Genomic DNA, 13,901 nt, shown 5'->3' with positions numbered 1-13,901 from the left:
CGGATCAGTGTTTGCTACAGATGGATAGAGTTTGCATTAGACTTGGAGTGACAGTCTGCTCGCTCATCTTTATCTTCGGAGCCCCTGAGGTGAGTTTCTCCACAGATAAACTGGCTCAGTGACGAGTGTCACTTGCAGGCAGATTTATGCCTCTTAAATGTCGGGCATGTAACACTCGACCTCAGGCTCCCCTCACAGATTGTGATAGAGCTGAGTGACAAATGAAGAGTTCAGGGGAAAAAGAGATTTATATGCCTCCTTTAAAAAGGTGACACCTGCTGTTACAAAATGATCAACAGCACAGCGTTTAAACAAATTAGGTGCTCTCCAAGAAGTTTGTTCTCAAAGCTTAAACTCGTGATCATTTTGTTTTCATTTTTTTTCTGTTTGCATAATTCTATTATATATAAAAACTGGTCTTCTTACTGGTAAATTATTCTTGCCATGAAAAAAACAACCATGGCTTTTCTCTTTTTTAAGCCTAATTGAAAAACATAAAACATTTTTTTTTTTTTTTTAATTTTTGTTTTCACTTTAAAATAAAGGAAGAAATTAGCTTCTGAAACTGTCATGAAAACAGGAATTTAAGTTATTTTCATAGAGACATCCTCAGCTGGGAGATTACTACTGCACGAATGCCAGGTGGTGCTCATGGGACAATAACAGCATAAGCTAATGGAAAACAATACAATGCAATCAAGATAAAATGAAATAAAGAAATACAACATGGAAAAAGCCTGATGTTGTCTTGCTCTCTGGCTTGTCCAAAAATAGAAAATTGATGACATGCCATACTCATACCCATAAACATGTTACATAAACAAGTAATTAAAAAAACACAGGTTAAAGACTGCAGGGTTACAAAACAGCCCATTCTCGAAAACCTGTGGTCATAAATGGATTTGAATGGTTGTTTGTCAGTATATGAAACTGAATGTTCATACAGCATCTGTATGTTTGTCTGTGCATTAGCATGTGGTTTGATGTTATCCATACATACAGAGTGCAAGGAGGGCAGGAGTCAGGATACTGAACACTATCTACTCCACTTATGCAAATTTAATAAAGTGATGTTAATATTGCAAAGAATCTAGCTAACACTGTACCAAACACACATGAGTGCTGTAAACAGTCACAGCTTTATATAACAGAAACCCCTCTTCTTCTACAGAGAGAAAGGTCCTCTTTGAAAACATGGTGACTTAACAGCAGGGCGGTGGGAGCCGCCTCCATATATTCAGTAATGTTTTTAATTAAATGTGACATTAAATCTCCCGTGACATTAACTGTTTTTTTGCTGTGTGTTTTAAAGGGAGCAGCCCATCTTCAGCGCCAGAGCTCATGTCTTCCAGATCGACCCGGCCACCAAACGCAACTGGCTGCCGGCCAGCAAACATGCCGTCACCGTGTCCTTCTTCTACGATGCCAGCCGCAGCGTCTACCGCATCATTAGCGTGGGCGGAACGAAGGTGGGGGCCCTCCACACATATGTCTGTACAGATGCACGCGTTAACGCTTTGTCATAGGTTCACATCACACATATTGTTATCAGGTCGAGACACATAGTTCTACTAAGATTCTTTGAAGAGGGAAATGTTGGGGCGTCGGTAGCATGGAGGGTGGTGCCGGCGCCCCATGTGCAGAGGCGTTTCCTCGCTACAGCGGTCACGGGTTCGAGTCCGGCCTGCGACCCTTTGCTGCGTGTCAGTCCCCACTCTCTCTCTCTCTGTCTCCCCATTTCACATACTGTCCATTAAAGGCAAAGCCCACAAAAATAATCTTTAAAAAAAAAGAAGAGGGAAATGTTAAGACAGTGATTAATAAATCACAGCACTGACTGTATTCTACAGACTTATTGACACAGGCGGCATTATGTATTCAGGTTGTCCGTATGTCCCGTACATCTGTCTCATTCTCAAGAACACCTTGAGGGAATTTAGTCAAAATTGGCACAAACATCCACATGGACTCAACTATAAATCAATTAGATTTAGGTGGTCATAGGTCAAAGCCAGGGAGTTCAAGTATCTCGGGGTCTTGTTCACGAGTGAGGGTAGGGCTTCTGCACTGATGAAGAGAGAGCTGAGCCAGAAGGCGAAGCTTTTGATTGACTGGTCCATCTACGTCCCAGCCCTCACCTATGGTCATGAGCTCTGGGTAGTGACCGAAAGAATGAGATTGCGAATACAAGCGGTGAAATGAGTGTCCTCTCTGGGGTGGCTGGGCTCATCCTTAGAGATAGGGTGAGGAGCTCGGACATCTTGAGGGAGCTCGGAGTAGAGCTGCTGCTCCTTCGTGTCGAAAGGGGTCAATTGAGGTGGTTCGGGCATCTGATCAGAATGCTTCCTGGGCACCTCTAGCTGGAGGGGATCCGGGCACATCCCACTGGTAGGAGGCCCAGGGGCAGACCCAGAACACACTAGAGGGATTACACATCTCATCTGGCCAGGGAACGCCTAGCGTTGCTAGGGGGAGGGTCGTCTGGGGTGCTTTGCTGACAACGGTCAGGGTCACTGTGACCTAGTACATCTCATTGTTGTGAACGCAACAATTCATGAACACCTTAAGGGAATTCTTTCAAATTTAGCACAAACATCCATGTGGACTCAACAATTAATTGATTCGAGTTTGGTGGTCAAAGGTCAAGATCACTATGACCTTGGATCTGTCTCATAGTGAATGCGATATCTTAATCCCTCAAATTTGGCACAAACGTCCACTTTGACCCAAAGATAAACTAATTAGAAGTTGGTGGTCAAAGGTCAAGGTCACTGTGACCTCATAAAACATGTTTGTGGCCGCTAGTCAAGAATTTTTACGCTAATTATGACAAAATTTCACACAAATGTTTAATCGACTAAAATGATGAAGTGATGACATTTTATATCCAAAAGGTCAAAGGTCAACTTCACTGTGACATCATAATGTTCTGCAAAAACACTTTTCTGGCCCTTATTTAAAGTTGTACAGAAGGGGAGACATTTGGTCAGATACTGAATTGCTGACACTAATCTTGGGTGTTGATCGTAAAACTGATTGTAGATCTTCTGTGCTGTTGGGTTGAAGATGTGTCTGAAGCGTCCATGTTTTAGAATATGAAGCTTCTTTGCAGCAACATCCATATTTGAAGCATTGTCAGCTGTCATGGCTTCATATGAGTCTGGACAGACGTATGTATGCATGATGTAGACTGTAACTGCAACTTGACGGGTTCACAGAGATAGACAACTGCAAGATAGTAATTCTAGTTTTTATTGATTGTAGTATTTCTGCCAAAGAAAGCCAGCATGAGATGCAGCATGAAATATCAAATTAAGCTTTCACTGAGCCCATTATTTTTGAAGTAACATGCTGCAGCTTGTCGCACTCAGCAGTTAGTTAATAGCATTTTCCTCATATTATTATATTTCTTGTATTATTAGTGTATTAATGTAACAACTCATCATTTGTGCAGTATCATATCTCACTGGCTTGCTTTTTATTTAGCTTCCTCTGCGCACCCTATCCTGAGATTCTTCAAATAAAGAGAAATAAATCTGTTTTCCATTTGGTTGTGGCTGTTACGGGTGGGAATGCATTAGTCGAAGCTGCACATTGTCAGCAGAATATTTATAACACACCCACAGCGGTAATACGGCATCCACAAGCACAGTAAAGTACCTGGGAGTTCCAACTCTGACAGCGTATCTCGTTAGCACCTAAATGAAAACTCTTTGTAGTTATCACCCAGTTGTGCCAATATAGCGCCCGGAGACTTGAGGCTTTTGGAGAGGAGACCAAAGAAATCTACATTTGGCAACAAATCCACCTCATCAGACTGTTCACTCAGGAGTATTTCTGAACAGATCATCGCACACCACAACAAGCTTTTTCACTTAGCTCTTTTTCTGGCCTGAGCTGTTGGATATCTTTATTTGCACGCACACATCTACAGTCAACCTCCATAGGGTTTTTTTTTTTTTAATTGTTAGTTAAACAACTGCAGATTTGGACGACAATATAATCTAAGTGTTACAGTTGGATTAATGTTGCTGTGTTATTTACTGCTGCTACTGATCCTAATGAAAACCACAGACCTCAAAGCAGTCACCAGCCTGTTTACTGTAATCCGCTGCTGCACAGTGAAGAGTTGGCTTCTCGATAAAAAGATGGAAATCAGCATATTTGCCAGTCAAGTACATGCATAAGAAAAAAATAACAATGAGCTGCAATGTATTTGGCATTTAAAGGTGACATACATTATGAATGTTCTTGTTGATTCTGGATATTCTGAATTCTTTCTCCTTAAAAATGACCTTTTAAAAAACAAACAAAAAAAAAACAGGCTTTTTAAGCACATGATAAATGCATGCAATTACATCCAACTCTTCACCAACTCGGTGAATATAATAAAAAAACAATATAAACCTGAGTTATCAGACAGATGTAGTGTAGTGTCACGATACCAAAATCTTTGTTTCGGTACCGATACCAATAGGAATTTCGATACTTTTCGATACTCTTCGGTACTTTTCTTAAGGAAAAGTCCTTTTGGATACAAACCTACTCTTCGGTACTTTTCTTAAGGAAAAGTCCTTTTGGATACAAACCTTTAGAACAATAAATAGTAGAGGTGTAACAGTACCAAAAAATTATGGTTCGGTAAGTATCTCGATACGGACGTCACGGTTTGGTTGCTCAAATGTTTCACCAAGTTTGTGTTGTCTCGTGTTGTCTCCCTTTGCGAGGCAGACTTTCTCTTGTCTTTTTTCACGTGCGCCAGCTGCGAATGTTGATACAGGTGTTGTCATACACACCACTTGCGCAATATGTGCTCCAATAGGAACAAGGAAGGCGTTTGTGTGCATAAATGAATTAAATAAATTAATGAATTGAATCAATTTAAAAAGTACCAGTATTTTCCAAATGCAGTATAGTACCGTTTGGAATACTCTAGTACTGCGGTACTATTTTAGTACCAGTATACCGTGCAACACTAGACAGATGTTTTTGATGTGGTATAGAGGAGGGCTCGTTTCTGATTTGCACCTGGTCATGTACAAAGCTCTATACATTTTGGCACAAATTGAGTGAAGTCATGACAAAACTTGTAGGATTTGCTTTCCCATTGGTACCACAAATCTGCCTACTGGGGAACTTTACAACCATTAGTGCTTTTTTACGGAACTTCCAAAAGAGGTTTTTGGAAATAGCTTTGATTCCCATCTTCCCATAGCCAGGTGGTTTTCGGAAATGAACAGCTGCATTCCACTTGAAAAGATCACATATACTCTAAGAAACTAATACAACACCTTTTCAATGATTTGGCAGCCCTACTTGATGTATACTGATACTTTACCAACATCTCTATTAGATTTGTTATAAAAAGGATACCAGATTGATACACCAGTAGTCCTCTGATTAAGACAGGATTATGTTGTATTTATTACACGACTCTATTAAATGCTGTATTCTGATTGGTCAGTCGCTGCATTCAGAGGTCTGATATTACTGTGTAATGACCGTTGCTATGTAGCCCAGCTAGGGATGCTGCTTTTCATTTTCTCTTGATTCCCTGTAGCTATTGTAGCGCAGTTTCAGCCGTTGCCGGCAGTTTTTTTTCTCTCCTCCCGATTTTATTTATAAATCAATAAAAATCGTATAATTAATCAATATTCTGTCTCAAATTATTTATTTAACTGATAATTAGCCGTGTAATAAGCGGGATAATGTATAATGAGCTGGTGAATACTGGGAAAACAGCTCCCTTCAGGGGAATAGAACCCCCTGTCGGGAGTTTTTTTTTTTTTGTATTATATATATATTTTTTTTTTGATTACTACCCACCTCTTTTTGAGTTAGGTCCTCTTTTGGTTTGTATGTGGGGGGGCAGGGAAGTGATTTGGTTTCTGCATGTTTTGTTAAATTCCCTCTCTGCAGTCATCTATGAACAGGCTTCTCTAAGACAGGCTTATAAGGTAGTTAGTGATGCAGCCCACGTATTACATGATGAGTATGTACTAATGCCTTCTGGTAGGAGGTACAGGTTACCCAGGTGTAATTTGAACAGATTTAAAAACTCCTTTGTCCCTGTGTCAATTATACTGTTAAATGAGGCATTGAAATAGATCGAATGTACAAGATAGGATCACTATTGACGCACTGGTACTGTTGGGTCCCGCCCATGTCTTTTGTATATTTCAGTCACTGTTCTGTGTATATGTTTTTTGTGGCTGCAGCAGGGGTGGAAGCCCAAGCCAAATTTCCCTTGTGGGCAAAAAAGTTTACCTTGACCTTGACCATGACCTTGACATTGAAAACTTCAACTTCATCCCAGCTACTGTAGAAGTGGTTTTACTTAGAAAAATCAAATCCTGAAGAAATGTGTGAGATGAAAACACGGATGTAAACAGTGCTGAAGAAAATATAACAGTTTGATTTCAAAGAAATCACACAAACATTAAGACATAATACAAAATAATGAATAATAAATGTGTTCCAGTGAACAATGAGTTTGTTTTTATAATAAATGTCTAAAATATAAATCATACAAGGAAATAAATTATTTCTGTATTTGAGATTTATGTTGGGGTTGATCCCTTATAGATTTTGGCTGAACACCTTCCAGTGTGCATATTCAACACAACATGTTTCACATCCCTCTCTGTTCTCGCTCTGCTTTTATATATATCCTGAATTTCTGTTTAAGATCATGTTATTTATCAAAAAATGTTCACTTTTCCCACTGGGACCATTTATCTTATTTTTTTTGTTCATGTTATTTACTACTGCTTCTTTCCCCTGTGGTGTCAGGCCATCATCAACAGCACCATCACCCCCAACATGACCTTCACCAAAACCTCCCAGAAGTTTGGCCAGTGGGCAGACAGCCGGGCCAACACCGTCTACGGCCTGGGCTTCTCCACAGAGCAACAGCTGCAGCAGGTTAACACCGCCCACACACACATACCGTACACACACACACTTCGGCAACATTCAAACAAAATACTTGAAATAGTTTTATTTATTAGATATTACACACAGAGGATGAGGGGTAGGAAGAGGGGCATTGGAGCAGGAGAGGACAATGATGTGATGATCAATGAGTCATTTTTCCACCATATTTAATTCATATTAACACAGCTTTTACTCTGTCAGTGTCTGACGCAGCTGGATTGTATTTACACGTAAACACAAAATGATCAATCTGTCACACACATTAAATTGATTTATTTTTGTTCATTAAATTAAAGGAATACCCCAAATCAAAATGCATATCTTTCCTCTTACCTGTAGTGCTATTTACCAGTCTAGGTTGTTTTAGTGTGAGTTGTCGAGTGTTGGCCATATCGGCTGTAGAGATGTCTGCCTTCTCTCGTAATTAAATGGAACTAGATAGCTAGATGGGTTACTCAAGATAATCCACAGACCTTGTTGTGAGCAGATTCATGAAGGAACTATTTTCTTTCTACCGAACTACACCCGCCAAACATATTGTAGTCTTTCAATAAAAAAAACGGGGAGAACTTTTCGGACGCGTGTTCTGGGAAACGATAATAAACCAATGTCCACTTCATCATCAGGATTCTTTGAATGCAATGACCTATTTGTTTAAAACGTGCTCAACTCTCACAGGTAAACATTGTGTGTTAATCTCAGGTAGGTTTCCACTTAACAGTTTCTGAGTCAACCACAGGTTAGTGTCCATTCAGTAGTTAAGTGTCATTCATCAGTTTTAGTCTCCATGCTACAAACTCTTCATGCTGCCACTCTTCACGGTCAAAATACTGTTTGCTTACCCCGTCACACACCTGCTGTTCATCACCTGCACCTTATCTATATTACCTGCATTTTCTTGCTCTAGTGCTCTACCCCATGTACGTTACAGCTCAGCCGAGGAGGAGGCCATTAATGTTTACATCCTGCCGTGTCACGACCATGATCTTCTCGTCCATGGGTGGATGTATGCTTCCATCTGCGTGGTGATATGGTTGGCTGGTGTGATTTACTATGAGAAAAATAGTTCCTTCATGAAACTGCTCACAACAAGGTCTGTGGATTATTTTTCAAACCCGGTCATGATTTCTGGAAAGAGACATTGCTGTTTAGTTTTTCAAATGTATTTTTATTTATTTAGAATTTTGTTGGCACTTTGAGCACCGCAAGCTGAGTGGTATCTAGTTCAATTATATTAGAGAGAAGGCAGACATCTCTACAGCTGATATCTCCAACACCTGGCAACTCACACCAAACCATCTGGACTGATAAATAGCACTACAGGAAACAGGAAAACATGTATTGTTGATTTTGGAGTGAACTGTCCCTTTAAACTGCCATCAAAAGTGAGTGTAAAATATGCTTAGATTACTACATTGAAATTACAGTATAAAAAAAGTGTCAAAGGTAGCTTTGGAAGCTTTAAGACAGTGATGATGTAGGTGTGGTGCGTTTTGAGTTTTCCAGTTATCTCTCAGCAGAGTGTAACCTCTGTCTTGTGTCTCCACCTGCAGTTTGCAGAGCAGTTTAAGGAGGTGAAGGAGGCGGCCCGCCTGGCCAGAGAGAAATCTCAGGAGAGGTTTGAACTGGCTAACCCTGCTCTCAACATTGCAGCTCCAGAGGTAAAGCACTGCTCTACTTTCTTAAAGCTTGTGTGTGTGTCTGCCCACACAAATTTCCCTTCTTATTTTGGCTGATTAGAGGAAGAAACTCCAAATAACCAAAGTTGTGCCGTCATGATAGATATGACAAAGGCCTAATCCACCAAAGCAAGTGAATAATAAGGGAACATTTACATAGTAATATATGCATTTTGCTATGGTGATCTGTTAGTAATTTTAGATTATAACAATAAATCACCTCATGAAAGCTTTTCCATTTGCTAATATGAAACTTCCACCACAGGGAGGTGGAGGATTAGTCTGAGTAATCAGGACGTTGTTTCTGAAGAGACACATTACTGTTGAGTTTCTTAAATTGAGTTTTGAGATGCTTTAAGTGACACAAATAAGGTTCATTCACCTCTATTATACTGGGACGGTGGAAGTATTCTCAAATGGCAGAGATAAAAAAAAAAAAATCAAACCTATCTGCATTGAGGATAGTTTCATTCCAACTTACTGAATTTGGGGTAATGAGGAGTCAGAAAAATAGGATTTTTTTTTATCAGTGTGGCCATTATAAGGAGCAAAATGTCCACCAAGGGAGCTGCCACAGTTAGTTAGGGTTTAAAAACCGGTGGTCTCATTCTGTAAATAAAATCTGAGAAGCTTACAGTGCAAGTGTTTGCAGTTCAGACTTTAGAGGAAATGTATTTTTAAACATGTGGGAAAAGTCTGGACATTGCCTCTAGTAAGGACAACAGGTTCAGGACCTCAAAGGGACATGATGGTGTCTGTTACCCCCATGCCCGTACGACAGAGCGGCGCAGTAACATCTCAATGAACTCAGTGGCTTTGTTTCTATTTTAAACATATACAGAATCACGAGGGATTAGATGTATCCCCATCTGGCCGCTCCATTATTCTCCCATTGGTTAACTCCATTAAAAGATTTCATGCATGACAAATGGAGATGGGAGGCAGAAGGAGACGCTGGCGCTGAAGGTGTTTGGAGGGGCAGTAATGGCCGGGACTGAAAGAAAGAAGAATGAGGGATCAGGAGAATGGAGATGGGGGGGGGATGGAGGAAGGGTGGAGAGCTGAATCATCTATAATTGAAGGGAATCTGGCTGCTGCTGAAAGGACAATGGCCAGCTTTTATCCTGCCAGCATCGGTGATTTTTTTTTTGGTGGACTTGATAACTCTTGAGGTTCAGTTGGGAAAAGTGAAAGTTTGTCTGCAGTGGAAACTTTCTGTCCCTGAGCTTTTCCCCCTCCCAAAACATGCCGTGACATTACAAGTAGATCACAAGACACACAGTTATATTTTTTTCTGGGGCAGTTCTTCTGACATTTGCAGCATCCAAAATAGCACACGCCCTGTTTTGGCGGCTGTGATTTCAACTGTACAAACACGGAGGAAACTAACTTTAGTGGGGCGTCAGAGCTGCTCTGCTAGTCTTGTTTATTAGTTAGTTCTGCCAAGTATTAGCGTGTTGGATTGTTGTAGTGACATGGGTTCATAACAGACTAAAGTGTGTGTGTTTGTGTGTATTAGCACTATGTGGAAGTCCTAACAAAGAGCCACTCAGCAGGTCTGAGAGACTGCAGAGTCACGCTGCCAGCCACGACCTCAGCTCCGAGACACTCAGATAAGAGCTGATGGTTTGTCTTGTCTGTTTATTCAGCGAGGACAGAGAGAAAACAACGCTGGATACAACAAAACAGAGCATCAATACCAAGAAGGTCAACAGCACAAGAAGTGTGGTGCACAAATTGAACAATATTTCATCAAAGTAGCTGACATTTAATGGTGAAGTTGTATTAGATATTGTTTTCATCAGGGCGGGGGGACCAGCTTTCTCTGAGTGTCGATGCTGAACTGAGCTGCACAGATGCAGCTGTGAAACTCGTAGGTCACAGGTCAACTGGCTCAGTAATTTTTTCTTAATCATCCTCCACCTGTTTACATAATGTAACATGTGTCTTCTGCATGAGGACTCACTATACGATATTATCACAATATGATGAGTATTGTGATTTATTGCTTTAAAAAAAAAAAAAAAATGCAATTTTTTTCCCCAAAGGAAAACTTACATCATTTTACCTCATCAGATAAAGTTTCCAGTGTGTTCATCTGACTTTAATTATTTTTATTGCAGCAAAATGTGATGCAAAGCAGACAGACTGACCAACTCTGTCACAAATACTGCAAACACCAGAAATGTTCAACTGTTGGAAGATTTAACGCCCTCTGAGAGGCCAGATTAAACATGTGAGCAAAACACTTCACATGCAGGTATCCTGCTAAATGAATGGCAACACCCATGTTAGAGGTGTCATCTGTTACAACCCCAATCGCCCATTCTTGTGCTGTATTTTGCAGGATGTTTGCTCCAGTGTGACTTTCATGTACTGCTCTTGTTTGGAGAACGTGAGACAGCAGTCACCAGTTCTCTGTGAGATAATGTGCTGTTATAGTCACATATGAATCCACTGACCTTGGAAGTCCAGGCGTCACAAGTTAATGCCACCATTCCTGCTGCACTCAAAGATTCCTCAGCTTTGTGCTTCACTTCGGAGTCACATACCTGGGTTCCAGGGGTTTTAGCATGTAACAAAAGCCTTTGTTTTCAACAACGCTGTATGGATGCAGATCTTTGCACATGAAGTAGGTGATGGACTGAGTTTTTTTCTTCGCTCTCTCAGAGTTGGATGGTAGTTTTGTCAAGCGAAGTGTTTTCAGTGTTGGTTGATTTTATGGGGGAGTGGGTTTAACATTAGCTTGGCCGTCAGCGGCTAATGCTAAATCTAGATAGTGGAGTGTGAGGTGAGCCGTCATGTTCGTGTTATTCTCGGAGTATTTTATTCTCATATGACACTGCTTGTCAATTGCATGTGTCATACCCAAGTCCTCCTTTTCTTCCATGTTAAAGAAATTCTAAAAAAGTCCAGACATTTAATTTAAACACCAACGTTGCGTTTCTGATTTCTTTCTCCAGTGCGTCCATCTTTGTTTTGATGAAATTCCTGCCAAATGCAACTGACTGAAACCTCTGCTGACTTCACCAGAAAAAGAAAACATCAGCGCCATCTAGTGGACCGAAATAGAACTTCCGTTTATTTTTCTAGTACCAAAAGTTGTACTTGCAAAATGTGTATTTGCAAAAATGAATAATGTATATCATAAAAGATCGATACTTCTGCATCTGTGTATCGATATAATATCACCATGCAAAATATTGCACTGCTATGCTGTACTGACTCCCCCCACCCCCACCCCCACCCCTGAGTCATAGATTTGAATTTTGGGTCAGACAACTCAAAACTAATACTGATAATACTGTCACTCTCCTCTAAATCAAAATACATTTTGTAACATGATTCACCCTGAAGTGGAAAAAGTCCTTTTGATGCCTTTAAACTGCAGATTTGATTTTAAGCTCTCATACTTTGATTAATGTTCACACTCCAGATCTGGGATAAGTTTGCTAAAGTCTGAGTGTATTTGACATTAGATGGCTACTTTCCTTTTGATCACTCTAATATCTCTAACTTTTAGACTATGGGCATGACAGCAGCACAAATCTAGCTCAGTAAAGAGGAGTGCTGCTGAGGTATTTTCAATCAAGATGGCTACAGCTGCACTTCCTTCTAAAGTGCTATTTTCAAAGTCTGATGGAAAATGGTGCAGCATGAATGTGTCTGTGAACAAGTGTTGCTGTACTCTTACTCACAGATATATTCAAGCAACATCATCACAGCTCATCTCTACATGCTGAAGTCTGTTTACATTTGTCTGTTGCTCAGCGCTACTCCACGTTTTGATGCTCTGATTGGTTCCATATCTAACCAGTTGTGTCTAGAGGCAGTTTTGTCTGCCACCCTTGATAAAGCCCCTTGCAAAGACTTGACTTTTTCGATAACTATTTACATTTTTCTAGATATTGAGAAGTTAAAGGGATTTCTGGTGCAATGTGCGCAAACCTGGCAACCCACTTGGAGGTGGCAGACCAGCATTGGCCAGCGCACAAGGCAGCAATCATTGAGTGAGCTTGTCCAAAAATAATAACATTTGGATTCAAGGATGATGTTGCCATTGACGGTAGTAAAAGGAGAACAGTGGTATGCAAGATCTGCAGCTCAGAAATCAGTGACATGACCACCACAACATCCAACTTCATCCATCACTACAAAACCACAAAGAAACATATGTAAATGTGTCTCTTTAGCTTTAACTTATTAGCTTAATGGATCGACTTGAACTTAGGGACTCAACCTGAACTGCTTGATTCTAACTGTACAGTACAGTAACTGTAGTGACTTGCTTGAGACTTGAGACTTGCACATGTGTGACTTACTCCCACCTCTGCCAGGAGGTTCCAGACTTAATTGCATTAGCGAAATTGGTTTGGCGATGCCTCACAAGTCACACACATGTGTTGCATGTTGATATTTCAGTTCCTGCCAGTTGTACACGTGCAAAATATTGGTATGTAGGAATAAAAATGGAGAGCACAACAAGGCATTTGTCAATCGCTGTGAGGAAGTGAAGCATAAAATTCATGCCCTCAATTTGAAATGTGGAGTCAAACTGCACACACAGAGGTCAGAGGTCAGGGTCAGTAAGTGGAGGCTTTACATCCTGTTACCACGGCAACCAGAGGCCTGTTTGTCTGTTGGGTAAAATACACACAGCAGAGGGACACATGGTCATGCATACACACATGCTAAATCGATTAATCAAGCACATACAAACACACACACACACACACACACACACACACACACACACACAGAAACACCACACGGATGGAGCTGCAAGGTTAGTCGCAAGCACCCTGTGCTGATTTCTAGAAAACACAGCCGTCATTGATTTTGTGTCAGGCGGTAAACACAGAGGTGGTGTTGTGGTTATTATCACATCTTCTGACTCACCGCTGCACGTTGTAAAACACCACACTGCTGACTGCCTGAACCTGCGTAATATAGAAATAATACCCAATCAAAGCTGTTATAGAGTGTGAGTACACAAGGTTATTGTACGTATGAACTAGAGCCAAGTATTGATGGCAGCTCCAGTGTGGCTGTTTCGCCAGTTAAGAGCTCCATTAAGGCTTTTTTTACACCAACATCTGAAACCTGTTTAAAGCTTTTCACAGACCCCTGGTCCTATGGTGAGGAGAACAAAACTAAAGGTCAAAAACTTTTTCAAAACTGGAGTTTTAGGTAAAAGCGATGCTTGAGTTAAAGGTCCAGTGTGTAGCATTTAGGGGGATTGATTGGCAGAAATGCAATATGATTCAATAGGCATGTTTTCTTTAG

The 13,901-nt window shown here is 40.6% G+C and overlaps 1 protein-coding gene across 1 annotated transcript in view; it reads left to right on the top strand.

The window, feature by feature from the left end:
• The window catches only part of LOC126396937 (homer protein homolog 3-like), an 81,513-nt gene that overhangs the window by 30,778 nt on the left and 36,834 nt on the right, over positions 1 to 13,901 (top strand). Inside the window, 3 exon segments of the mRNA XM_050055324.1 lie at positions 1,313 to 1,469; positions 6,793 to 6,924; positions 8,490 to 8,597. Coding sequence (XP_049911281.1) covers positions 1,313 to 1,469; positions 6,793 to 6,924; positions 8,490 to 8,597 — 397 coding nt within the window.

The sequence above is a fragment of the Epinephelus moara genome, chromosome 10 (genome assembly GCF_006386435.1).
Source record: "Epinephelus moara isolate mb chromosome 10, YSFRI_EMoa_1.0, whole genome shotgun sequence".
NCBI lineage: Eukaryota > Metazoa > Chordata > Actinopteri > Perciformes > Serranidae > Epinephelus > Epinephelus moara.
Note: the sequence above shows the minus strand (reverse complement) of the source record. Positions and strands in the feature narration are given on the sequence as shown.